Source organism: Rousettus aegyptiacus, unplaced genomic scaffold, assembly GCF_014176215.1.
Source record: "Rousettus aegyptiacus isolate mRouAeg1 unplaced genomic scaffold, mRouAeg1.p scaffold_m13_p_12, whole genome shotgun sequence".
NCBI lineage: Eukaryota > Metazoa > Chordata > Mammalia > Chiroptera > Pteropodidae > Rousettus > Rousettus aegyptiacus.
In genome coordinates, this window is record NW_023416287.1 from 31,229,294 (window position 1) to 31,255,790 (window position 26,497).

At 34.3% G+C, this 26,497-nt stretch overlaps 1 protein-coding gene across 2 annotated transcripts in view; it reads right to left on the minus strand.

Moving 5' to 3' along the window:
* Nucleotides 1–26,497, minus strand: part of SEL1L2 (SEL1L2 adaptor subunit of ERAD E3 ligase) — a 103,754-nt gene that overhangs the window by 69,996 nt on the left and 7,261 nt on the right. For both annotated transcript variants that reach the window (XM_016133423.2, XM_036229685.1), the window contains exon 2: nt 11,503–11,558. In XM_016133423.2, the coding sequence (XP_015988909.1) occupies nt 11,503–11,558 (56 nt within the window). The remainder of the gene's footprint in view (nt 1–11,502; nt 11,559–26,497) is intronic.

The following is a 26,497-nucleotide window of genomic DNA, read 5'->3' on the forward strand; positions in this document are numbered from 1 at the left end:
TCCTACAATAGATGATTGGCTAAAGAAGCTGTGGTACATATATACAATGGAATATTCCTCAGCCATAAGAAAAGATGAAATACTGCCATTTGTGACAACATGAATGGAACTTGAAATAATCATGCTAAGTGAAGTAAGCCAGACAGAAAAAGTTGAAAATCACATGATATCACTTATATGTGGGATATAAACCTAAAAGCAACAAACAAACAACAAAGAAACACAGACAACATGTACATGGACAATAGACTAGTGGTTACCAAAAGGTAAGGTGGGGAGGGGAGAGGGGTATGGTAGATGGGGTAAAAGGGGTCAAATATGTGGTGAAAAAGAGAAATTTAACTATGGACGGTGAACACACAATGTAATGTATTTATGCCTTACTGTTAAATTGTACACTTCAAACTTACTGGATTTCATTAACCAATGTCACCTTAATAAAAATAAATTAATTCAAAAAACATTTTACTAAAATACCCCAATTTTTAAAAATTAAATTTATTTGAGTGACATGAGTTAATTATATAGGTTTCAGGTGCACAATTCAATAATACATTATCTATATATTTTATTGTGTGTTTACCACCCAAAACCAAATCTTATGTCACCATATATTTGACTCCCTTTAACTTATCTATTCCCATCCCCCACCTTCTCCCCTTTCCCTCTGGTAACTATCGATTGTTGTCTATATCTACGAGTTTTTGTTTGTTTGTCTTATTCATTCATTGCTTTCAGTTTCATATTCCACACATAAGTGAAATTATATGGTTCTCAGCCTTTTCTGTCTTATTTCACTTAGCATGATTATCTCAAGATCCATCCACATTGTCACAAATGGCAATATTTCATCTTCTTATGGCTGAGCAGTACTCCATTATATATATATGTACCACATCTTCTTTATCCATTCAACTATTGAAAGACACTTTAGTGTTTTCCATATTTTGGGCACTGTGAATAATGCTGCAATGAATATTAAGGTGTATATATCTTTACAGATAAATGTGGTTTTGATTTGTACTTCTCTAATATCCAGTGAAGTTGAGCATCTTTTCATGTCTATTGGCCATTTGGATGTCTACTTTAGAGAAGTATCTGTTCAGGTACTCTGCTCATTTTTTAATTGGATTGTTTTTCTGTTGTTGAGTTGTATGAGTTATTTATATATTTTGGATATTACCTCTTATCAGATGTTTTGTTTGCAAATATCTTCTCCCATTCAGTTGGTCATCTCTTTGTTTTGTTGGTTTCTTCTGCTATACAGAGCTTTTTAGTTTGATATAGTCCCTTTTGTTTACTTTTGCTTTTATTTCTCTTGCCTTTGAGGTCAAATTCATCAAATCGTCTCTAAAATGTCCATGAATGCAGTATCTAAATTTTCTTCTATGCATTTTATTGTTTCAGGTCTTATATTTAGGTCTTTGATCACTTTTGAGTTAATTTTGGTGTGTAGCAATAGATAACAGTCCAGTTTCATTATTTTGCATGTGGCTTTCCAATTTCTAGCACCATATATTGAAGAGGCTTTCTTTTCTCCATTGTATGCTTTTGGCTCCTTTGTTGAAAATTATCTGCCCATACACATATGGGTTTATTTCTGGGCTCTCAAATCTGTTCCATTGGTCTGTGTGTCTGCTTTTCTGTTAATCGTATAATGTTTTAATTATTGTCACTTTGTAGTATAATTTGACATCAGGCAGAGTGATACTTCTGGTCTTGTTCTTTTTTCTTAGGATTGCTTTGGCTATTTGGGATCTTTTGTGCAAATCTAATGATTTTTTTTTGTCCTATTTCTATTAAAAAAAAATGCCATCAGGATTTTGATGAGAATTGCATTAAATCCGTATATTACTTTGGGTAATGTGACCATTTTAACTAAGTTGATTTTTCTTATCCATGAACACAAAATATCTTTTCATTTCTTTGTGTCTTCTTCGATTTTGTTCAATAGGGTCTTATAGTTTTCATTATATAGGTCCTTCACATGTTTCATTATATTTATTCCTAGGTATTTTTTTCTTTTAGTTCCAATTGCAAAAGGAATTTCTTTTTTCAGATCTTTTTCTAAAATTTCATTGTTACTATAGGAATGCAATGGATTTTTATACATTGCTTTTGCATCCTGCAACTTTACTGTTTTGTTTATTGTTTCTCATAGTTTCTTTTGGTGGGGGGAGTGGAGTCTTTAGGATTTTCTATATAAAGAATTATGTGTCTGCAAAAAGTAGCAATTTATTTTTTTCATTTCCAATTTAGATGTTGTCTCTTTCTTTTGCCTAATTGCTCTAGCCAGAACTTCCAACACTATATTGAAAAAGAGTGGTGAGAGCAGGCATTCCTGTCTTGTTCCTGATCTTGGAGATAAATTTTCAATTCAAAAATAATGAATGGCTAAGTTAAAGGGGCAGTAAAAACTTGTAAAATGCTTCTGAATGTCTGGTGTTTTTATCTCCTCCTTCTACAGAGGTCATTGATTCCTGATTTTGATTCCTCTCTCAGCCAGTGAGAGTAGATGGCACAACAGTCAGCTGGAACAAGTATTGAGGAGTCCCGGCAGACAGAGAGCCTTACCCTAACTCTCAAAAGCACCCAAAGATTATATAGTTCAGTGGCAAGAATTTATTGAGTGCCTCTCTAAGGCCCCTTTCTAAGAGCTAAGCAGATAGCCACAAATTAAAAAAAAAGGCTCTGCCTTTCTGAAGTTGATGTTCTGGTGGGGAAGATAGCAGTTAACTGATAAAAGGAGGTTTTTTAAAAAAGAGCATGGGGATGGAATTGATAAAAGTTGGCATTATTTTGATATAGGATGGTGAGGAACAAGTTTTTTGATAACATCTGAATAGACTGCTATGTCAGGAAGAAGGCAGTTAGTAATAAAAATACCTCAGGAAAGAGAGTTCTGGCAGAGAAATCTCAAATACAAAGACCCTGAAGCAGAAGCACATAGATATGCAAATAAGATGGTATAGCTGGGAGAAACGATTAGTGGGCTGGGGAGTGGTAAATGATGATGCAGAGAAGCAGCTCTGAGATCAGCATCAGGAGTGTGAATCATGTTCTTTCTGAAGGAGAAACCCTTGGAAGGTTCTGTGAGGAAAAGAAATATGGACTGACTTAAACTGCAAAAGGATCACCCTGGCTGCTCTGTGGAGCATATTGTATGATGAAATATAAAGAGCGGGAGAAAAAGAGTTAATTAAGATAAACCAGGTGAGAGTTTATGGTGGCAGTGGAGTAAGAAGATGGTAGGGGTAAGTGGTGATAGTGGTTGGTTTCTGGGTATATTTCAGAGGTATTACTGGCAGGAATTTTTGTTTAAGAACTTATAATATGTATTTTAGTTTTCAAACAGTAAATTCAATAGAAGTGTGCTTTTAAAATCCAAGTCTAAATATGCTTTAGAAGTATGTTTTTAAACTCTCAAGGTCCATTTATAGATTAGCTATAGCTCTTAATCAGAGTGACATGGTGCTTTGATAATCTCTTACCTAGCCCTCCTGCTTCCTTCACTTCTCTCTATTTTGAAGATTCATTCTGGATGAGTTTTTCTCAAGCATCCTTTTGAACATATCACTGCCCAACTCAAAAGCCCTCAGTCCTCTGTGACAACAGGATAAAATCAATCTCCCCAGCACAAAATCTAAGATTCTTCACAGTCTGTACTAAAAGTATCATAGTAAAACTATTTCTTACTACTCTCACACCTACACAAATATCCGTAACAGCTAAACTCTTCTTCCTGTTCCCCAAATAGAATAGGTTCTTTCCTACTTCCTTGCCTTTACTTACATGGTTTTCATTGCCCCCACCCCCTTCTTATTATCCTAAATATCATTCCTGTTACCAGGCCCAACGCAAATTCTGTTTCCCCGAGACCCTCCCATATCACTGACTATGTGGTACCTTACTGTCTTGGTTAGCAGTAGCTCATTTCTCTATAATCTCTAAAGCTGAGATTATTCCATTACATATTTCATGTTTTACATACACAATTAATTATAGATGCTTTATAAACTTTTTAGTGTAGTTCTTATTTTGAGTAGACTGTCTTGGGTAGAGGGGAGCCTAATGGATGTGTGGATTTCTTTATTTTGGGGAAATCCCTTGTTTTCTTAGAGCACAGAAAAGATAAGAGCATCCTCACAAAAGAAACTAAATAATCTGTGGGTTTAGAGGAAAGAAAATATAAATTTATCTCACTGTACATTTAATCCTAATTTGTTTATGGCTACATCATGCTTCTTGTGCCAAGATATTTTCAAAGTAGGATTCAGTCCTATGGTACTTTGCTTGAAGACAAACACAAATAAACACACTCACACAAAAATGGTACTAGGAAGCAGAATCCATTTTAAATAGCCTCTTGATTAAAAGAGTAAGCTGGACTATTAAGGCTAGAGGTTTGACTTAAGGGTTTTTACACAGTTTTGTCTGAATGATAATTAATTTTATTCTTAAAACAATGCACATTTTTACTTTTCAAATACAAGTAACTTTGATTACTTGTTAACATATGAACAGATAACTTTCTCACAATCATCCATCCTAATTGCTTATATCCCCAAATTAATGTATTATAGATTTTAAAATTTTCATTTACATCCCCTTCATAGTATTTTCTGTTAATCAGTAATTAGCTGTGTCTAATTGTGGGCAAGTGAATTAACCTCTCTGTAACTCAGTTCAAAGAGAATATAGATATAATATGGAGGTAATAATACTGCCTTCATCATTAGGTTGTTGTGAGGATCAAATAAGTTAATACATGTGGGGAGCCTTGTATGTAGTAAGAATTCAGTAAATATTATTATTGTTATATTGACTATGTTTTATGTGTAAATTAATGATTCTGTTTTTCTTTTTCAGATTCTAAACTAGTAGGACCTAGGTACTCTGACTATTTAATTTGCCCTGTTCATCAGTAAACTATGATATTTTGAGTGTGGGAAATCAGTAAACATTATTTGTTTTGAAATAAAGTTTATTCTTTTATAATAAGCATATGTAAAAACCATTTTAGTAGTAAAAAATACTTTTGTGCCATATATTTTTTTGAACTAATTTCACTTAAAGAGAATGAACAGTAATTTTAGTGTATCTTATGCCCCTGTTGCTTTCTGGGATATATTTGATGCTGAATGTGTTAGCCCCAAATCCCATGATTATTCTCTAATAGAGTTTCAGTAACAATAACATGACTAGTGTTAATAGGACTTTGGTAGCCTCCTGAGATAGTTTTTGGGAGGTAGTAAGTGTGAAATAATCAAGTAACGAACCAAACTTGTTCTTTAAGAGCTATACTAATCAGAGATTCATTCATTCAATACATTTATGTTGGGCATTCACTAGGAATTTAAGAAATAGTGGTAAATAAGGCAGAAGAACTTTTTGATCTTATGGAGCTTCCATTCATCTGTGAGAAGACAGAAAATAACCAGCAAAGAAATGTCAACAAGTTAGTACCAGATAACAATATATGCTATAAAGAGAATAAAGCAAGGAGATATAAAAAAGAGTGAAATGCAAGGTGAAGGGGGGTTGGTTCACAGCTAATTTAGATTAGATGCCCAAGAAAAGCTTCATTGAAGAGGTGACTTTGGAGCCAAGAATTTAATGGCAGTCATGCACAGATATGGGGGGAGAACATTCCAACAGAGGAAACAGCAAGTGCAAATGCTCTAAAGTGGGAACAATCTTGTATGTTTTAGTAATGGAAATAAGGCCTAAGTGGCTGAAGGAGTGTGAATTAAAGGCAGAACTGTAAAAGAAAAAGACAGAGAGAAGTAGGAGTCACATCATATTGGGACAAGGCAAGGAGTTGGCCTCTTATTCAAAGGATAAGAGGAAGACACTGGAGGGTTTTCATTGACATTCTCTGATTTATATTTTAGGAAGAGAGAACTTTCTGGCTGTCGTGTGAGGAACGGATTGCACAGGATTACGAGTGTGGACAAGAACAGTTCAGAAACTATTATAGTCAACCATGGGAGGTGTGATGTGACTCAAGTGAGTGCAGAAGCAATAGAGATAAACTATATGGGCAGGTTTAAGATATGTTTTTAAAGTAGTACAGATAGTAATTGAATATGAACTGGATATTGGGCTAAAAGAAAGGATAAAGTCAAAGATAACTTCTGGTTTTTTGGTTAGAGCATCTGAGTGGTTGAATATTCCAGTTTATAGGGATGAAGGAAAATGGAGAGCAGAAGGAAATTTTGGAGGAGGGAATCAGTCTCAAATTGTGTGACTATACGTATATGGAAAACAAAAATGTTTTGCTTTTTATCTAAGAGGGAGTAAGTGTGAGTCATGTTTGCTATGGAATAAGAAGTGTCATTCCTTGCAAAGGGAGATAGCTGAGAAGTTAAAGAACTGGAAGGTAAGGATATTTTGACTATCAATGACTTACTTTCCCAAGGGCTCAATGATCAAAGGCACTTTTTGCTTTCCTTAACTATCTGTGTTACTTTTTTTCCCCTGGCTCCCATGTTTTCAAACAGTAACTGTTTCCTGGCATTGAGTATTACCCTAAATTCTGCTGAAAAACTTCTCTGGTAAAAGAGCACATGAAAAGTAAGAACCCTTATCTGCAATTCCAAAATCCAAAAATATCTGAAAACTGTAAGCTTTTCAATGGTTTGGTCGTCAAATTCAATTGGAAGAATCTGTCTGCACCTGATATGAAGTTATGTTCTTTATTTATTTCACTTAATGTGAACATTCATATGTTTACTGCATAAATATCAGTATGTTTGAAAACAACATATTAGTCTCTGCTGAAGATATTCTATAATGTATGATATACATATCTGTGTTTGTATATTGTATTAAATTTCTATAATACTAAAATGACCTGAATTCTGCCCCAAACTCTTTTTAAAAAATTAAAGAGTAAAGCGTAAGTGGCTCCAAACTCTTCTAAAAAAATTAAAGAGTAAGGCCAGCATTACCTTAATACCAACGCCAGTTTGTCTCTTACCTCACGTTAGAGACAAAAATGAACTCAAAATGGATTAAAGACATAAATGTAATACCAGAACCTATAAAACTCCTAGAAGACAAGAAAAAGCTTGTCATTAGATTTGGTAATGATTTATTGTATATGGCATTAAAAGCACAGGCAAAAAAAGTAAAAATAGATAAATTGGACTACATCAAAATTAAAACCTCTGTGCATCGAAGGGCACTATCGACAGAATGAAAAGACAACCTCACTTTACAAATTAGAATGGGAATAAATATTTATAAATAATATATATAATAAATGGTTAATACCCAGGATACAACTTAATAAAAAAATATGAACAACTTTGTTAAAAATGGGCATTTCCTCAAAGGAGATATACAAACAAACACATGAATAGATCCTCACCATCATTAACTATTAGGAAAATGCAAATCAAAACCACATCATATTCCACCTTACATCCATTAGGATGGTTACTATAAAAAAAAAAGGAAAATAACAAGTGTTAGTGAGGATATGAAGAAATTAAAACACTTGTGCACTGTTAGTGGGGATGTAAAATGGTGCAGCTGCAATTCCACTTTCAGGTATGCACCCTAAAGAATCTAAAACTGGGTATCAAAGAGATTTGTGTCCCCATGTTCACAGCAGCATTATTCACAACAGCCAAAAGTTGTAAACAATTCAAGTGTTCAACACACAAATGAATAAACTAAATGAGGTATAAACATATGCTGGAAAATTATCCAGCCCTTGAAAAGGAAAAGAATTCTGACACATGTTATAATATGGATGAACTTTGAGGATATTATGCTAAGTAAAATAAGCCAGTCACAAAAAGACAAAAACTGTGATTTCACTTATATAAAGTATCTAGAGTAATCGAATTCATAGAAACAGAAACTATAATGGTGGTTGCTAGGGGCTAAGAGATGGGGAAGACTAGAGAGTTGTTGTTTTACGGTTATACAGTTTTAGTTCTGTAAGATGAAAAAGAGTTCTGGAGATTGGTTATATAACAATGTAAATGTACTTAACACTAATGAACTATACACTTAAAAATGGCTACAAGGGTAAATTCTATGTTATGTATATTTTACTACATTTTTTTTTTTAACCTTGAAGTTTGAAACACATTTGTTCCGAAGGGTTTTGAAAAAGGGACTGTGGTCCTGTAGTAATAAGCCATCAACTCTAAGCCAAGTAAGAAGAGAAGTGAAGACCTGAGAGGAATGGTGAGCAGTAAAAGAGGCAAACGGATTTGAGGTCCTGATAGAATTGAAGCATTGATGGAGTAACCTGGAAAACACCAGGTGGTCATCAGAGATTTGGGAGATACAAATTTTCTTTTGGAAAAGACACAATCTAAATAATGACCATGGGAATAGAGAGAAGGGTACAATTATTAGAGCAAAAGGATCTAAACAATGAAAATGAGAGGTTAGAATTCAGGGATACTGAAATCTCCATTATGGTAAGAAGAGAAGAAACATAACAGTAGGAGAGAAAAGTCATGAATTATTTCTTAGCTCATCTACTATTCTCCCAAGGAGAATGTGGCAAAAGAAGGAAGAAAGATAACAACCACCACGACTAGAACCAACATAATTGAGTTGTGGGAGAAAATGCTTAAGAGGGCTGCAGGGGAAGTTCTCAGGAGACAAGTAGATTTTAGTTAAAATGAATTTAAAGGTTATATTTGGAGAAGTATGATTCCATGATAGGTGATTAGAAAGAAAACAAAAGTCCAGGGGATGGAGAATCTATCCATTTTATAATCACGTCTTGAATAAATGATAGTAGCATATTTAACTAAATCTGTAAACCTTTAGTCTATCTACCACATACAAAACATTACACTAAAAGGTAAAAAAAAAAGATACTTTCTTACCCTTCAGAAGCTCACAATCAAGTTTAAGCAATACCCAATAGAGGTTTCACAAAGCTAAAGAAAAAAAAAAACCTTTTGGAAATTCCAAATTCCAGTAACTGTATTATGTATTTGGTGTATAGTAGGCACTGTGTTGAATGAATGAGTGTACTGAAAATTTGTAATATAAAGATCTTTTAAATTTCAATGGTCTTGGTTATTCTAATTTGTTAAGTGGGGATAACAACTAACCCTTTAAATAATCCATTAACATACTTCAAAGTAATGTTAGGAGAAATCAATAGTATATATGGAGGCATTTTATAATGTTTAAAGTATTTATAACTGTAAGATATGATTCTTAATATAAATTATGAAGATAATGTAAATCAAGTTACCAAAATGTGCTTAAAAAGTCTAATTATCTACTGAAACAAGATGTGAATTTCAAAAAAAAAACAAGACCATGTCTGCTAAGGTGAGGTAGAGCATGGAACCGAGCACTCTGGGAACCTCAATGAAACTGCTCAATGCTGAGAGCTGGGCTACCTTTTCACGTTTTCAGAGATTTCACTGTTCTTGATGGTGGTGGTGGTTGTCATAATGGCCCTTCAGCCATATGCATGAATTGCTCCCTTAAAGAGCCTCAGTTACTCCCTGGTAGTACATTAGACACTAGGGGTTTACTACCTCTAAGATCATGATCATTCTTTAATACTGAAGGAATAATACACAGCATTCCTGGAAAGATCAAATTCTTAACACAAGACAAAGTGTCTTTAAACATTTTGTTTAAAAAAATGTATGTATGTGTGTTTTTAAAAACTGTGTTGGGAAATGAGAAGTAGATAATATTCTTTTGTGAATCGTAGAGCTGTAAAGCCAGAAAGAAAGAAAAACTAGGGAAAGGGCAACCATACATAGAAGGGTGTTTTAAAAATTAAAATGTAAATAGTAATTATTATGAAATGACCAGAATTAATTAGGTCTACGATTGGGGCAGAAAAATGGGGGCAGGGTGTTTTTAAACAGATAGTATCCTATTTATTACAAAAGAGTCATAAAACATGTTAAATTTAGTGAAGAAAGGTTACTTTATTCTGGGTGTAGTGTAGCATGGATTGCATTAGAGCTATTTGCAGTCTTTGGTCTTTTTACTTCTGAAGTCTGTGTTGCATGAAGTTTGTGCTAAGGAAGCTTTAAAAAAGTATACTCCCGTGGAATTGGGTGACATATACAGTCTATAAACAGGCCACTACGGTGTGTTTCCCCTTCTTTGACACAAAGATTGTGCTTCGTTTTCTAATATTCTGAGATATCTTAAAAATAGTTTGTAGTTTTATTTTGTGCTTGGAGCTGGAGTCTTTTCCCATATTTCCTTATCTACTCCTGGGCATTGGGGAGGACACCTGTGGGTCTGAGAAGCATTCTTGAAACCAAGCAGTAAGGAGCTCCTTGATTCCAAAAAGAACTTTCATAAATTACTGGGCTGGCACTGAATATCACAAGGTATCTAGAGTCCACAAAGGAAAGTAAGATGATCTGATGATGCTGATGTCCCTTGAATCTCCCCCTGTTCAAGGATAAACTGAGCTTTATGCCAAGGTTACCTCTAATTCCATAGATAATAATCCCACTGTTAATTATGAAGTATGGTAATTATGGTAATGAAGAGGACCTAAATCTGGAAAATTCAGAAAATGTTGTAATGTAGAAAGGTTTTTATTTATAGAAACATTTTTTCAAAGTTTACTCATTTAATCTTGATTTAAGATTTATTCATTAATTCGATAAACATTGTTGAATGCTTACTATGTACCAGACACTGTTCTAGTTGCTGGGATAACTGCAGTGAAGAGCACACACAAAGAACGCTGCCCTCATAGAGTTTATATTCTAATGGAGGGAAAATCACAATAAACATAACAAAATATGAGATGTTACATAGTGGCAATTCTGGGAGGAAAAATACAGCAGGGAAGGGAGACAGAAGGTGTTGTGATAGTGTTTGCAATTTTAGATAGATTGTAAATTTACAGAGCATCTGGGGAAAGACTCTCCATAAATGTGGCATTTGAACAAAGACCTTAAGGAGGTGAGTAAAAGGAGCCTCATGGATGTCTGGATTCAAGGGCATTCCAAGCAGAAAGAACAGAAAAGTGGGAGTATGCCTGAGGTTTCTGAGGAAAATCACAGAGTCCGGCATATCTAGAATGGTATGAGTACGGGAGATAGTAGTAGGAGATGATGTCAGAGAGAAAAGAGTGGTATAGACCGGAGTCAAATAGGCAAGACTAGTTTTACTCTGCATGAGATGGGAAGCCACTAAAGGGTTTCAAGTACAGGAGCGATTTGAAATCACTTACGTTTACAGAATTATGCTGGATGCTGGGTTGAGAACTGATTGAAAATGTTAAATCCCCTACTTCCAAATGTGGAAGATATCATGAGGTTAATAAAGTTTCATAAGCATTTGTGACTCTATAATGAATAATTATATGAGTAGTATTTAATAAATTAACAGAGAGCTGAGAATGAAAAAAATAACAGAATAGTCAATAATTGCTTGTTTAGGAATTCTGAGCAGGCTATAAATATTAATATGAATGCCTATAGTCTAAATTTTGTACTGGGAAAATATAATTATTTAGAAAATATTTACCTGTGTAGTGACATTTCTTTCTTTTTGCTTCTTATTATATCTTTCTGCTTCAATATCTGCAATATATAAAACATTTTTATAAAATTTGAAAATTTCTTTTTAAAATTTCACTAGATACAGTTTCTTGTTAAAAAATGTTCTAGATAACTTTGAGAACTCTAAGAATAATAGTTGACGATCACTTACTATTTAAATTAACTAAAACGTGTTATAAAATAATTCCTTCAATGATAAATTTTAAATATGGAAATGATGCCAGAGATAATCTAAATGCTTTACTCAAGCATCTTAAAATTGAGTTAATATGAAAGAGTTCTAAAAATAACCGAGCTAATTACAATAGTGGAATAATTTCTGAGCTAAAATTCTGAGCTAGAATAAATGTGTCTATGTAAATAAATGCCATCTATTAATAGAGAATATTGAAACAGAAGGAATATAATCTTTTACATTTTTATAGATTCAACCATGTGTCAGAGTGATGCTAAAAATTAATATTGTTGAATGTTATAAATATTTGAGAAATATAGACCAGATTACATCAGGCTTTGAAATTTGCGAAAGTAATTTTCACAAGCAATTCTTAATGAATGTTTTTATAAAGAATGGTATAACAGAGTGACACATCATAGCATGTCAACTTAATTACATTATTAGAATTGATAATTTTTAATTACTGAAAAATTATTCAATGCACAGTAAAAATGACCCTATATATTTCCAACAGTAAAATATGCATGAATGTGATACATTCACATTTTACAGACTGAAGAATTTGACTCAAGACAAATATGGGGTAGTCAAAATTTTATATTTCCAAAAGTCATGAGTTTGTACTTTAAGGGCAGATTATCAATTTTCAAATGTTATCTCAGCATTGTATTTATTAATCTGATATGTTTTATTCTTTCTCTCACTGATGAACTTTAATACTTGGCCTCACAATTCTGTCTGTTCTGTTTATTTTGTAAGCCAGACCTTATAAAAACTGGCCTCAGATTGTTTGATTTTTAGTCCTTTGACGAATTAGAGAAACAATTGGAAAATTCTAAATAAAAATTCAATAGCTGCATGTTGCCAAGTGAATTAATATAAAGCAAATGAAAAATTTTTAAAGGTTATATGTATTTCATACCATTGTAAGCATTAGAATTGCTTTTTAGGTTTGGGATTTAAAATAAATTATGCTAGAATATGAATGTTATTACAAATGAGACTTTATCCCAAGTGATCATTCTGGAGCCCTGTATGCTCATTATCAGAGGCAATATAGCATATGATTCACCATGTAGCCTTTGAGTCAAATAGTTCTGTTCTAGTCCTGATTTTATATGTATTTTATTGATTTATGATAATCAAATGAGATAATCCATGTAAGGTATTTAGTACAGTACTTAAAACATATTCAGTGTTTAATAAATGTTAGCTATATATAATTATATTATTATATGAGGTCAACTTTGTTAAAGTATTTAGGATGCCTTCAAGGTAATAATAGATGTAAATTAGTATTTTAAAATGACTATGTGAATAAAGTATTATTAGAAACTTAATATGTTAAAATTTATTAATATTTTGCATATAAAAAGACATCTTTATCAATTAAAGCATTTTCTTCAAAACAATTTTTTTAGCCTAATTATATGTGTATTTAGAAACCAGACAGTGTGACTGATATTATAGTCACAGTAAATGTTTAGTAATTTTAAAACTCCATTATCACAACTAGAAAAAGTAAACTGGAATAAGCAATGTAATTTGGTATATTCCCATTATTATATTCTCCAAAGTACATAGAATAAATTAAAGTTAGTATGCAGAGTATGTACAGACATAGAATGAGAAGTATAAAGTTTCATGTGTATTACAGCAAGAGAAGAAAATCACAAATATTAAATGGAATACTTTGTATTATACGCTAGACCAGAAAATCAAATTGTCAGACATCAAATATTAACATGAAGATTACAAAGCTAAAAGCAGTTTTCAAAGATAGGGTAAGTGCAGATAAAAGAACTAGTAAAATGGGAGGTGTAAGAATCTAACTGAAGACAAAAATTATTTAATAGCTTAAAACACAAAAAAGATGATAAAGACAGCTATTACTTCCAGCGGAAAATGTACAATTACAAAAAAACTCTACTCTCTTAAAACATTTTTTAAAAAGTATTTCTTTTCTAAATTTTAGGTTTTAGGTTTTCACCTAAAGAAAATGAAGTTTTGATTGCCTACTGGGGAAAAACATCTGCTACAAATAGTACCTTGCACAAAGCTTTCTAGTAGGTTTTTTTATATTGGTTGAGAAACATTGGTAATTGCTGGAGACCTGTCCCACTCTTTTCGTTACCTCCCTCTATACAAATACTGATATTGCCACAAATTCTAGCACTCCTTGTGGAAAACATAATCCACTGGGTGAAGGAAGAAAATATAGATCTAGTTATGTGAAGTTTTTTTTAAAAAAGCTCATTTTTTAACATATTTTGGGGGTGTGTTTTATAATCTTAATAGTACATTATCCTAATGAATTGATATACACATAACAAAGTAGATCATTAAAAAGGACTGATATGGAGTTAGCCTTAGAAGGGAACTAAAGTTTCCTTCAGCTCTAGAATTGTAGCTCTAGCTATAATTTATTATACGCCACTTGTTTTACATACTTTTCTCCATTCCGCCTAACAATCATCAAAATGGCAAGCACAGAATATTTGTATTCCTATTTTACTGATGAGGAAACTGACATCAAATGAGAATAAACAACTTGTTCAAGGTCATATGGCAGAGTAGAATTCAAATGCAGGTCTGACTATAGATCTATCTCTCTTAATGTCTCTCCAAACTTTACTAAAGGATTCATAATAGATTGTATTTAAGTGGCAAGCTTCTATAATGACAAAAATTCCACTGTCTTTACAAAAAATGGACTTATGCACAAAATTTTGTGGGACACGTTTATTTGTATAATGTGAAACACACAATTTTAGGTACTTTAGAGCTTTAAATTACTAACTCCATTGAGAGAAAAATTTTGATGTAGTAAAAAGGAAGCTAGCACTACAGTCCACTGTCTACAAAAGAATTATCCATGTGGTTTTGAGGGTATGAAGTGAACCCCATCGGATTAATGGAAAACCCACAAAATTTTTAAGAGTCATGTTGAAAAAAAACACCACTAGCTCGGACTAAAATGGATTGAGATAGTTCAAAATGAAAAGTGAAAAATCTGGCTGAGGGGAGACTGTTGTAGATCTATGACAACAATGTCCCCCAAAGAATCGCAACTACCTGTGTCTACAGCTCTTTACAATGTAACTTTACTCGATCTTTCTATCAAGAAATGAATACTATTTTTCTCTCTCTTTGAATGGGCTGTCCTTGTAACTTACTTTAACCCACAGAAATGTGACAGATGACATTGTTCAACTTCTAAGGTTAGTCCTTAGTAAACTTTTCAGCCTCTTTTATCCTCTTGGAATAATGCCCCAAGACAACTTTGTCCTGAAAAAGCAAGGAATTATAGACTATGGGGAGAGAGAGACCTACCAGCTGACTACCAGCTGAGTGAAGCTACGTGAATGAGCCCAGTGAGACCAGTAGAAAAATCACCCAGTCAACCCACAGAGAATTATGAGAAAGGTAAATCATTGGCATTTTCAACAACTAAGTTTTGGGTTGTTTGTTATGCAGCAATTGATAACTGAAACAAGTCTGTTTCTTCAGCCTACTAGGACAGCTTGGATAGAATTCTCAGTTCTCAGAAGCTACATTAGACCAATAATGCCAAAATAAATCATATATATTGCTAGCATTGAGAAAAAGATTAGAAAAAAAAATATCCAAAATTGCCTTGATCACTGTTTTTTGGTTTTGTTTTGTTTTGTTTTGTTTTCCAGATCCATGTTCTCATGAAGGCTTTTCATACATTAACTCCTGGCTTTAAAATTCATTTCCCTAATATGGCTCACCTTCTTTCTTTCCAGGACATTGTTCCTCTTCTTTTGAATGGACATTGGGACACTGAGTAATGTGACTTCCTTTACTGACTGTAGTTCTGAAAAAAAAAACCCACCTTGCCTTACAGGGAAATCTGTTTCCATTTCTTTGTTCACACATTTTCAAAAGAAACTAAACAGAAGTATTTTATTGATTCTCCTGTCCTAGTTCTCTAAAATGGTGCTTCATGTCTCACTTAGGACTTCACCTGATTCATATGCTTTGACCATTAGATTATTAACAGTATTAAAAATATTAACTATCGATTCCTTCCTAACCTTTCTTTCAGATTCTCTGTAGTATACTGGCTTCTGTGACTTTACACTATACTGTAAACCTCTATTCTAGTGTTCCTGTCAAACCTTTATTCTAGAGTTCCTCTTTGGTTTCCCTAATGATTACATATTTTTCAATGCTCAGTTCTTTCTTCTTTTCTCTGTCATTATCTAAAAGTTGAGCCATGCCAGCAAAGGAATTTGGAGTGAGTGCAGGAGGTCAGGAACTAGGAAAGGTAAATGTACTGATTCTAGGACAGGCAGCTACTTGAAAAGTGAAGCCCTGGGAATCAAATTAAAATCAGAAAAGCACAGATCACAGGAGAATCCAGAGAAGGAATCCAGGATGGCAGAGGTGAGACAAGTGTGAGAGACAAACCTGGCACAAGGACAGTTCTAACACCTAGGACTAAAATTACGAGAGCTGAGAATTAAAGTGTGTAGATGAATCTAAATTACCAGAAATGAGTAGACTACTGGGGAAATGTAGGAGTAAGAAGAGTGATGGTTTGCATCTACAATGGCCCAGAGAAAATTTTGCCTAAGGGTTTTCGTGTGTGTGTGGGGGGGGGGGGGCGGGGGGGGGGGTTGGTGAATATTCAGCTTCCTTTTTTAAGTGCAGACCCTCATCATGCCATGTCTGCATTCTGACAAAAGCCTCCTAACAAATTTAATCATGATTGTTTTAATTTTAATCTAACTTACATCTACCCTGAGAATAATTTTCTCTTAGTATTGTTTCTAGCAAGGCACAAATCTGCTTAAAAACCCTTAAATCCCTGTTGCTTACTGTATGAAGACTAACTCCCTATGTTCACTTCCAGTTTCCTTCATAATTTCCTTCACAATTTTTCAAATCCAAATAATATCTGCTATTTATTATTTTGAAAGTTTTCTTCTTTAATTTTAACAAATCCTATTGAATGGACTAAAAATTATTACATTTAAAAAAATATGTATATTTTTAGGTCCTTCTTAGTTTAGTCTGTGAGATACTTAACTTTGAACATCATCAAGAATGATGTTTAGAAATAGCATTTTGCATCTCCTTACTTAGCCATGTGACCCTTGGGTAAGTTATTTAACCTCTCTAAACCTCAGTTTTCTATGAAACGAGAATAGCAATACTGTATCTATCAGAGTATACGTGAAAACAGAATAGAATTAAAGTGCAAAGTGTTTGGTATTTTATTCAATACATCCAGCTAAGTAATAATTTCCCTTCTCCTTCTCCTTTTCCAAACGCCTATCTTTTCAAAGCAAGCAGTATTAGCATCTGTGAGGAAAGCACTTTCCTTAATGAAACAAAATTAAGAAACCATAAGATGTAAGCACTGGAAGAAGCATCTCCTACTGAATTTTACCATATTTTTGGCTTTTACCGCTCTGATAACTGCTGCAGTCACCTTTCCCTTCAAATTCCTTTACTTCGTTACTCTTACCATTTCTATAACAGATTGGCATTTTCATAATAAAGCTAATAATCCCAAGGAAGAACAAAGAAAATAAAAAAGGCACAGACACAGTCCAGTATATTCTAAAAAATCTTTGGTTCTATAATACCTCAAATGTATTCTCCTTAGTCCCGTCTCATTCCTTTATCTGGGCAAAATGTCATCTTTCAATCCTGTGGAAGCTATTTTTCTTAACACTGGGTTCTCTTTGTGATCAAGGGCAAGAATACAACTTCTAACTCTGCCACTTACCTAAAACCTTCCCATTCTGAATGACATAATTCTTTTCTTCCTCAGATTCCTAACAGGACTGGAATGACATTTCTCTATCCTCAATCCCAAAAGATCCATTTCAATCATACAACTATAACATCTATACGGCAAGAATTACATGTATAAAAAAAGCTATTCCATTCTTCTCTCAACAGAAAAAATTTACAATCATGATTTCTACCTAATTTGACCAGATACTGTCAAAGTATCTAAATACGGAAATAAAGAATATTGAGATTTTCAATAAAAAGACTATAGTAAATGATGAATATGTGTTGTCATAACTTAATTGACCAATAAATACATTTTGATGAATTATTATATATTTGGTAATAGACTAATAATTTAGTTATGTTAATATAGTAGATATTTTAAAAGTCTATAATTTAATGTTAATGTCTTGAAAAGGGTAAATATTTTATAACTTTCTGTTCTTCCTTCTTCCTCAACTTTCTTATTCAAGAGCAAGGATGGTAACATTTCCATGAACACTAAAGTTTTGAGGGGACTAGGCTAATAGTGAGTAAATAGTTCTTTTATTTATTTTTATGAGTTTTAATTGAGCAGAGAGGTTGAACAATTCTCAGCGTTGCTGAGAACGTTCCTTCCAGAAGTCTTCTAATTCCCTCCTATAGTGTGCAAGTAAAGAGCTTAACCTTGAAAGACAGTTGGATAATTCATACAATGTGCCTGGCATAGGGCCAAGCACATAGAAAGTGCTTAATAAATGTAATTTTTATTATTAATTCTTGATTAGATGAGAAATAATTTGGGAGGTATACAAATTACAAGTGGAAAAATATAGTAGAACATATTTGGTGATGTTAACTAATGTTTTTTCCTGGTATTTTCTCGTATCCCTTTTTACCCATTCAGCCAATTAATTGCTCATTGCTTTAAAAAAAAGGTATGATGTGGCAGAGAGAAAGGAATTTCTTGGTTTTTAAAACTAAAGAAAAGACTTACAACATAGACAACAGAATGGATGTAGGAGAATACTAGATATATACGTCAAGGTAATAGCAAGGCCTTCCATGCCCTCTTCCCAAAATGAGAAAACATTCTCTGGACTAGGAGGAAAGAGAGAGCCGGAGGGGTCACAAAGAGAAGTTTCCACTATGATAGTTTAAAATAGAAATTAATAATGAAATTATTTAAAAAATTAAAAAGTTATATTTTTGCACATTCTGTGGTTTGCAGACTAAAATTTATAATAGATACCTCATTTAATACACACAACATATGATGCCTCTGTTCATAGTGAGTACAAAATGTGACTTGTCCTTTAGAAACAGGGTAATACATCTTTCATGTATGTGCGATTCTTTGATTAAAACCAAGGAAGTAATTGACCAAGTACTTTTGGCAACCTGATATATATATGATTTGTTTTGAATATTATAAGAACTAGTTTCAAAGCAGGTTTAGAACTCTTGGAGCTTTTAGCTCCCATGTTCTTTCATTATCAATATGACTCCTTTTAAGAAGTAAGAAATGTGGATTATCAGTAAAGCAAGATAACAGAATTCAGAAGTCTTCAATTCTAGTGTTAGTTCCCTTTGTAAACAGATGTATTGACTGATCTTGAGCACGGCACTTATGTGTATTATATCTTATCTTTTCCAGTGATCAAATGACTGTTGCATTATGTAGCATTACCTGACATTACTATGGAATAACTTGGAATGATTAAAAGTATTACTTAAATACTTCTGGTCAAGATGGTGGAGTAGGAAAATACTATGCTTGCCTCCTTCCATGACCACATTAAAATTACAACTAAAATAGAGATCAACCTGGAGAACCATCTGAAGACTAGGTTGAACAGAAATCCTATTACTAAGGATATAAAGAAACTGCCTCAAGTCTGGTAAGAGGGTCAAAGATGTGAAACAGGCTAGCCCCACACCCCTGTGTGGTAGTTGAGAATTGGGAGGAATATGCTGGCTGTAGAAGTCCTCTCTGAAGAGCAAGGGGTCCCAGCTCCATAATGGCTCTCCAGCCTGGAGCACTGGTGCTGGGAAGAAGAGCCCCCACAGCATTTGGCTGTGAAAAACAGTGGGGATTCCATCCATCCAGTTGAGATGAGAGGTAACTGAAAACCCAGGAGTCCCTTTAAATGCCTGTGAACAGACTCTCTCACTTCCAGACACTCCTCGCTGGGTTCCGGTGGAAAAGGTGGGAAAACAGCAGCTCAGGAGGTGCTGGAGACGTACAGAAAGAGACTGAGTTGTGTGGCTTCAGGGCAAGGGCTGGAGAAACTGCCATTGTCCCTGTGTTGAGCACTCCTCCCATGTAGCTAGTGGGTAGACGTGACTTTCCTGTGTTGAGCCCTCTATCACACAGACAAATCTGAGTTTTCATTGGCCTGGTGAGCTCTGCTCACACGCCCTGGTGATTCCCTGGGACTCAGTCCCATCCCACTTGTGCACTGCCAGAGATTTTTTCCTGGCTGGCAGGCAGCCAGTGTTGGCATATGCTGCAGTCTTTCTTGGACAACTTTTGGGGGTCTGCAGGCCCCCGGTAGGCGATGGCTGGCCGTGGTATGCTCTTGAGCCTTTTGTGAAGTGTCCCCAGGCTCAGAACTAGTATCAAATCTGAATCTTCATTAACCTGTTGAATATACTTGCCCTAAAGAACTCCTATGCCCCTTGAGGGTCTTTCAGCAGCTGAGCCTTATGGATAGCCAGCTGGCTGGGCAGCAGGCCTCAGGGTGCCTTGGGCATTTTGTGAGCTTCACCAAACCCGGTAATGGTGATGGCCAGCCTCGGTTCACAGCATGGGCTTCTCCTACATACTTCCAGATTCAGCACAGGCAGTGACCAACTGCAGATTGCTTTCTAGCTCCTACCAGGTAGCCCGGACCAGTCACAGGCAACAGCTGATCATGGCCTGCCAGTGGCCCCTCCCAAGAGACCCCAGAACCAGCATATCTGGTAGCTGGCTTCAAACCACAACAGAACACTACACAATTAGCTCTGCAAGTGGAACACCTAAAAGATGGTTTAGGCAGGTATGAGAGACCTGTGGGGTGAATCCTGCTTTATGAGTTCAGGACCTGCACAACAGCTCATTCACTGTGGTCATGGCGAATTCTCCCAGCCAATCGGCCAGAGGTTCAATCCCACCCACTACAGGCCAACAGCAATAAAGGCTCAGCTACAACAGGAGAGCACACACAACCCACATAAGGGACATTTCTGGAGGGAGACTACATCACTGGGCCCCACAGTAAACCTACTATGTAAAGTCACTCTGCCAAGACTGGGAGATATAGCAGATCTCCATAATACATAAAAACAAACACAAAGAGGCAGCCAAAATGAGTAAACAAAAAAAAAAAAAAAACATGTCCCAAATGAAAGAAGAGAAAACTTTAGAAAAAGAACTAAATAAAATGAAGGCAAGCAATCTACCAGAAACAGAGTTCAAAACACTGGATATAATAAGGATGCATACAGAACTTAGTGAGAACTTCGACGAGATAGTAAGAATAAAAAAGGACAGAGAAATCATAAAAAAGAACCAGTCAGAAAAGTATAATACAACAACTAAAATAAAGAATACTCTAGAAGGAATCAATAGTAGATTAGGTGAAGCAGAGGATCAAATTGGTGATTTAGAAAAAACGGTAGCAGAAAACACCTGATCAGAACAGAAAAAAAAGAATAAAGAAAAAATGATGGTTTACGGGACCTCTGGGACTACATCAAGAGTCACAACATTTGCATGATAGGGGTAACAGAAGGAGAAGAGACAGAACAAGAGATTGAGAACCTATCTGAAGAAATAATGACTGAAAACTTCCCTAACCTGGCAAAGGAAATCCAGAAGGCATGGAGAGTCCCAAATAAAGTGAACCCAAACAGACCCACACCAATACACATCATCATTAAAATGCTGAAGGTTAAAAACAATGAGGGAATCTTAAAAACATCAAGAGAAAGGCAGTTAGTTACCTACCTACAAGGGAACTCCCATAAGATAGTCAGCTGATTTCTCGACAGAAACTTTGCAGGCCAGAAATGAGAGGCATATTTTCCATGTAATGAACATTAAGGCACTACAACCAAGACTACTCCACCCAGCAAGACTATCAGTTAAAATCGAAGGAGAGAAAAAGAGCTTCCCAGACAATAAAAAGCTATATGAATTCATCACCACCAAACCAGTCTTACAAGAAATGTTTAAGGGACTTCTTGAAGAAGAAGGGAGGAAAAGATAAAAAATATGAATAATTGTGGAAATAACTATGTACTTATCAATAATCACTTTAAATGTAAATAGATTAAATGCTCAATCAGAAGACACAGAGTAGCTGAATGGCTAAGAAATGAAGATCCATGCATATGCTGTCTACAGGAGACCCACTTCAGATTGAAAGATGCACACAGGCTGAATGTAAAGAGATGGAAGAAGATATTTCATGCAAAGAGAAATAAAAAGACAGGGGTAGCAATACTTATACGAGACAGAATAAGACTTTAAGACAAAGGCTATCATGAGACACAAAGAAGGACATTTTGTAATGATAAAGGCATCAATCCAACAAGAAAATATAACCCTTATAAACATTTATGCACTCAAAATAGTAGCACCTAAATATATAAAGCAAATATTGACTGACATAAAGGAAGAGATTTACAGTAGTACAGTCATAGCAGAGCACTTTAATACCTATTGACATCAAGGGATAGATCTTTCAGACAGAAAATCAACAAAGAAACAGTGGCCTTATAAGACCAATTAGATCAGATAGACTTAATTAATATTTTTAGAGCATTTCATTCCAAAGCAGCAGATTACACATTCATTTCAAGTGAATATGAAACATTTTCTAGGACAGACCACATGTTAGGTCACAAAACAAGTCAATAAATTTCAGAAGTCTGAAATCATACCAAGCATCGTATCTGACCATGATAGCATTAAACTAGAAATCAATTACAAGAAAAAATTTTTAAAAACTTGAAAAACACACAAACACGTGGAGGCCAAATAACACGCTACTAAACAATGAGTGGGTTAACAATTAGATCAAAAAAGAAATCAAAAGATACCTTGAGACAAATGAAAAACAAAACTACACTGACCCAAAATCTATGGGACACGGTGAAAGCAGTCCTAGGAAGGAAATTCATAGCAATACAAGCCTATGCAAGAAATAAGAAAAATCTCAAATAAACAATCTAACCTTAGACCTACAGAAGCTAGAAAATGAACTGCAAAAGCCCAAGTGAGTAGAAGGAAGGAAATAATAAATATCAGAGAAATAATAAGTGAAATAAAATCTAAAAAATTACAAAAGATCAATGAAACTAAGAGCTGGTTCTTTGAGAAAATAAACAAAATTGATAAACTTTTAACCAGACTCATCAAGAAAAAGAGAGAACCCAGTAAAATCAGAAATAAAAGAGAAGTGACAACTGACACCACAGAAATACAAAGTATAAGAAAATACTACGAATAATTATATGTCAACCAATTGGACAATCTGGAAGAAACGGATACATTCCTAGAAACATGCAATCTTCCAAGACTAAATCAAGAAGAAACATAAAATCTGAACAGACAGATTACTATTAACAAAATTGAATCGGTAATCAAAAAATATCTTAAAAGCAAAAGTCCTGGAACAGAAGTCTTCGCAGGTGAATTCTACCAAACATTTTGTGGCTGAGTAATGTTCCATTGTAAATATGTACCATAACTTCTTTATCCAACTGTCTATTGATGGGCACTTAATTTTCTCACATAATTTTTTTCTAGATAAATTTTAGAATAAGGCAATCAGATTAATTTAAAAACATGTTGATATTTCACTTGTATTGCATTGGATTTACATGTTAACTTACAAAGACCTGGCAATATTGAGATCCATTCAGGTGTATATCTTTAATTTATTTAGATTTTTTGTTTCATGTGCTTTAGAAATTTTTCATTTTGATTACTCATATATGTATTGTTCTACTTTTATTAAATTTATTACTGGCTATTTTATAATTTATGTTGCTATCATGAAAGAGATTATTAAAAATGAATTTGTGATCATTATAATTTAAAAATTAAGAAAAACATTTATCTAGATTTATCATGTCTTAAAAGTTTTTTTGCCCACCACTGATTTTTGGTCTTAATCTTAAATTCATGTTTTATTTTGCTGAAGCATATCTTCTAGTCCATTTCACCTAGGATTTGTGGACGACACATTTTATGAATGCATTCATGTCTGAAAATGTCTTATTTTGCCACTACACTTATTTGATATTTGATATTTTGTCAGATTATATAATTCTATATTCAAAATCATTTCACCTCAGTACTTAGTATTTCTCCAGGGTCTTCTAATACCCAATGTTGTGAATAAATTTGAAGTCAAAAGGGTGATATTTTTTCTTTGTAATCACTCTATTTTTTCTCTTTAGAAGCTTTCGGGATTTTCTCATTAGCAATGAAGTACTAAAATTTTACCGTTATTTTCTAGGAGTGGGCCTTTTCTCAGATTTCTTGCTTGATACTCTGTGACTTAATGTAAAAACTTGAGTTTTTTTTTTTAGATCTGAAGAATTTTATTTAAATTCTTTATTTCTTCTGCTCAGTTCTTCTACTTTCTCTTTTTGGAAAGTCTATTATGGGAGTTTGTAACTTTTGGGTAGATTCTCCAAGTCTTTGAACTTTTATTTCATACGTGTCATCTCTGTCCATTTGCATGTGATCTAAGAGAATTCCTCAGTTTGATCTTTGAGCCTTCTGGTTGCTTTTGAATTCTGTCAATTTTGCTATTTGGCCTCGAGGTTTTTATTTTTACTATCATATGTTTCATTTCCAAAATACAAATTCTGTTTCCTCAGGTGTTATTGGGGTGTGTGTGTGTGTGTGTGTGTGTGTGTGCGTGTGTGCATGTGCAGATACACGCAATGATGCGTTTCTTTCATGGTGTTAGTTTTCTGATTCTTGATTGTATTTGGATTTCCGCTCTTAACCTGTCTGTGAATGTTATAACAATTACCTCAGCTTGCCACTAGTTACTTTGTGGGTGTTGCAAGATTTGATATCAGGATGTGATAGAAGCTAGTCTTTTGTGATTAGAGGCTCCTTGAGTATCATTTTTCATTTGCATCTCTGGCCCAAAGGGCCACCCAAACTGGTCCTACCTCATGGTACTTTGTCTTGTTGTATACTTAGTTATTTTTTACAATGTAGTGTAAAGTTTGAGTGGATTCCTTGAGACCTATGATGAAATTGCCTTTCCATGGAGAGAGCATGAATTTGCTTTTGCCAGATGCTTGGGGAACTACCAGTACATGACCATCTTAGATCTAGTCCTAGAGTTACACAGGAGTGGCCTATGATCACAACTTCCCAGGCCACTTTTTATTTTCCTTTTCCTTTTCTCCCTGTTTTGTTAAGTGTAAACTATCCACAGATCCCTAGACTTTGGAAAGGACAGATTTACTTCCAGCTGTCCCTTATCCTAAGGGTGTAACATGTTATGGCATGTTATGTTGAAAAGGTCTCCTATTAGACGCTTCACCTTGGACAAGTTTTGAGCATTGGATTCTGTCCTCCTTGTTTTTTGAGGCTACTAAACCCAAAGCTCAAGTTTCGCTGGCTAAGGGCAAAAGCCCTGTGATGTCCAGGTACAGGGCTGGGACCATGTTGATACAGTCCTGGTCCTGCTTTGGTCCTCTGTGCTTATCTCTCTGGATTCTAGCAGTTCCTTAGACTTTGTCTGGTAGTTCTTTATTATCACCTCAACTCTTTGAAGCATTTAATAAATTTGTATATTTTCATGCCATTATTTTCAATTGGATGGTTAGTCCAAATAACCCAGTCATCTAGCTTTTCATTATTAGAAATGGAATGGCTGCCTTCTCCTTTGCATGTGGTGGTAGTGGTGGTGGTGAGAAGAGTAGGTGTCAGAACTTGTAGGCTGTTCCTACTGTTGTTTCCAACCAATAACTCTCTCTCTTTGTCCCAGGGTTCTTTCCTGAACTACTTATACATGTTTTCTAGGCATATTCTCTTTTTCACCTCTTGGGGCAAAAGTTTCTTCTTTTAATTCATTGCCATATCTTATTTTGTCTTTTAGGTATTTCTAATTTTTTTTTTTCATCAAGGGTACTCTTACCTATTTTCCAGAGCTAATGACTCCTGATGCTTAAAAAAAAAATCTTCTATCAGAGAAGTTGCAGGGTATACATCATTTTTTCTAATGTTTGAAAATTTTCTTCAATCTCAGCACTGTAACCTTGGCTCCAAGTCTAGGGCAGACTTAAGGAAGTGTTGTAAAACCAGTTTTTCTTGCCTACCACATCTCATTGGCTGATAAACTATATAAATAAAATTAGATGGCTACAGTAAATAAATTACAATGCTAGTAAAATTACAAAATCAATGAAAAACTATTAAAATGACACTGTTGGAATTTACGTAATCATCAGACTGCTAGAACAACTGGTCGAAAAGTGAGTAACTTAGTCAATTACTAGGTGTTTGTTCTATACGGAAGGAAACACACATACACTGCATTTAAAATATTGAGATTACTGATTGAATTTCTTATTTTACGTCTGGCTGTTTGATAGCATGTAAAAACAACCTGAAGAAAGTAAATATAATTATGAGACAAATGCTCAGAGTAGTTCACTTTGGAGAATACAGACTTAGAATAACAAAGAAATGATATGGAGTAAAAAAAGAACAAAACAAAACTTGATTCCCATTAGAGGATTCAGATCTTACTAAAGTCTGTACTTCAGGGTTTTATGAATGTATTTTTCAAATTTTCAATTGTTATACAGACGTTAGTTATTATTCAAGTTTACAAGTGCTAATTGAACATCTACTATGTGCCAAGTTCTGCAATGAGCTACATAAAAAAAGGTAAGCAAAACACAGCCTCTGCATTCAGGTAGTTAATCTAGTGAGGGAGTTAAAAACTAACCCAATTATGAGACTATCATGCATAAGAAAATAAAGGTATGATATGCTACA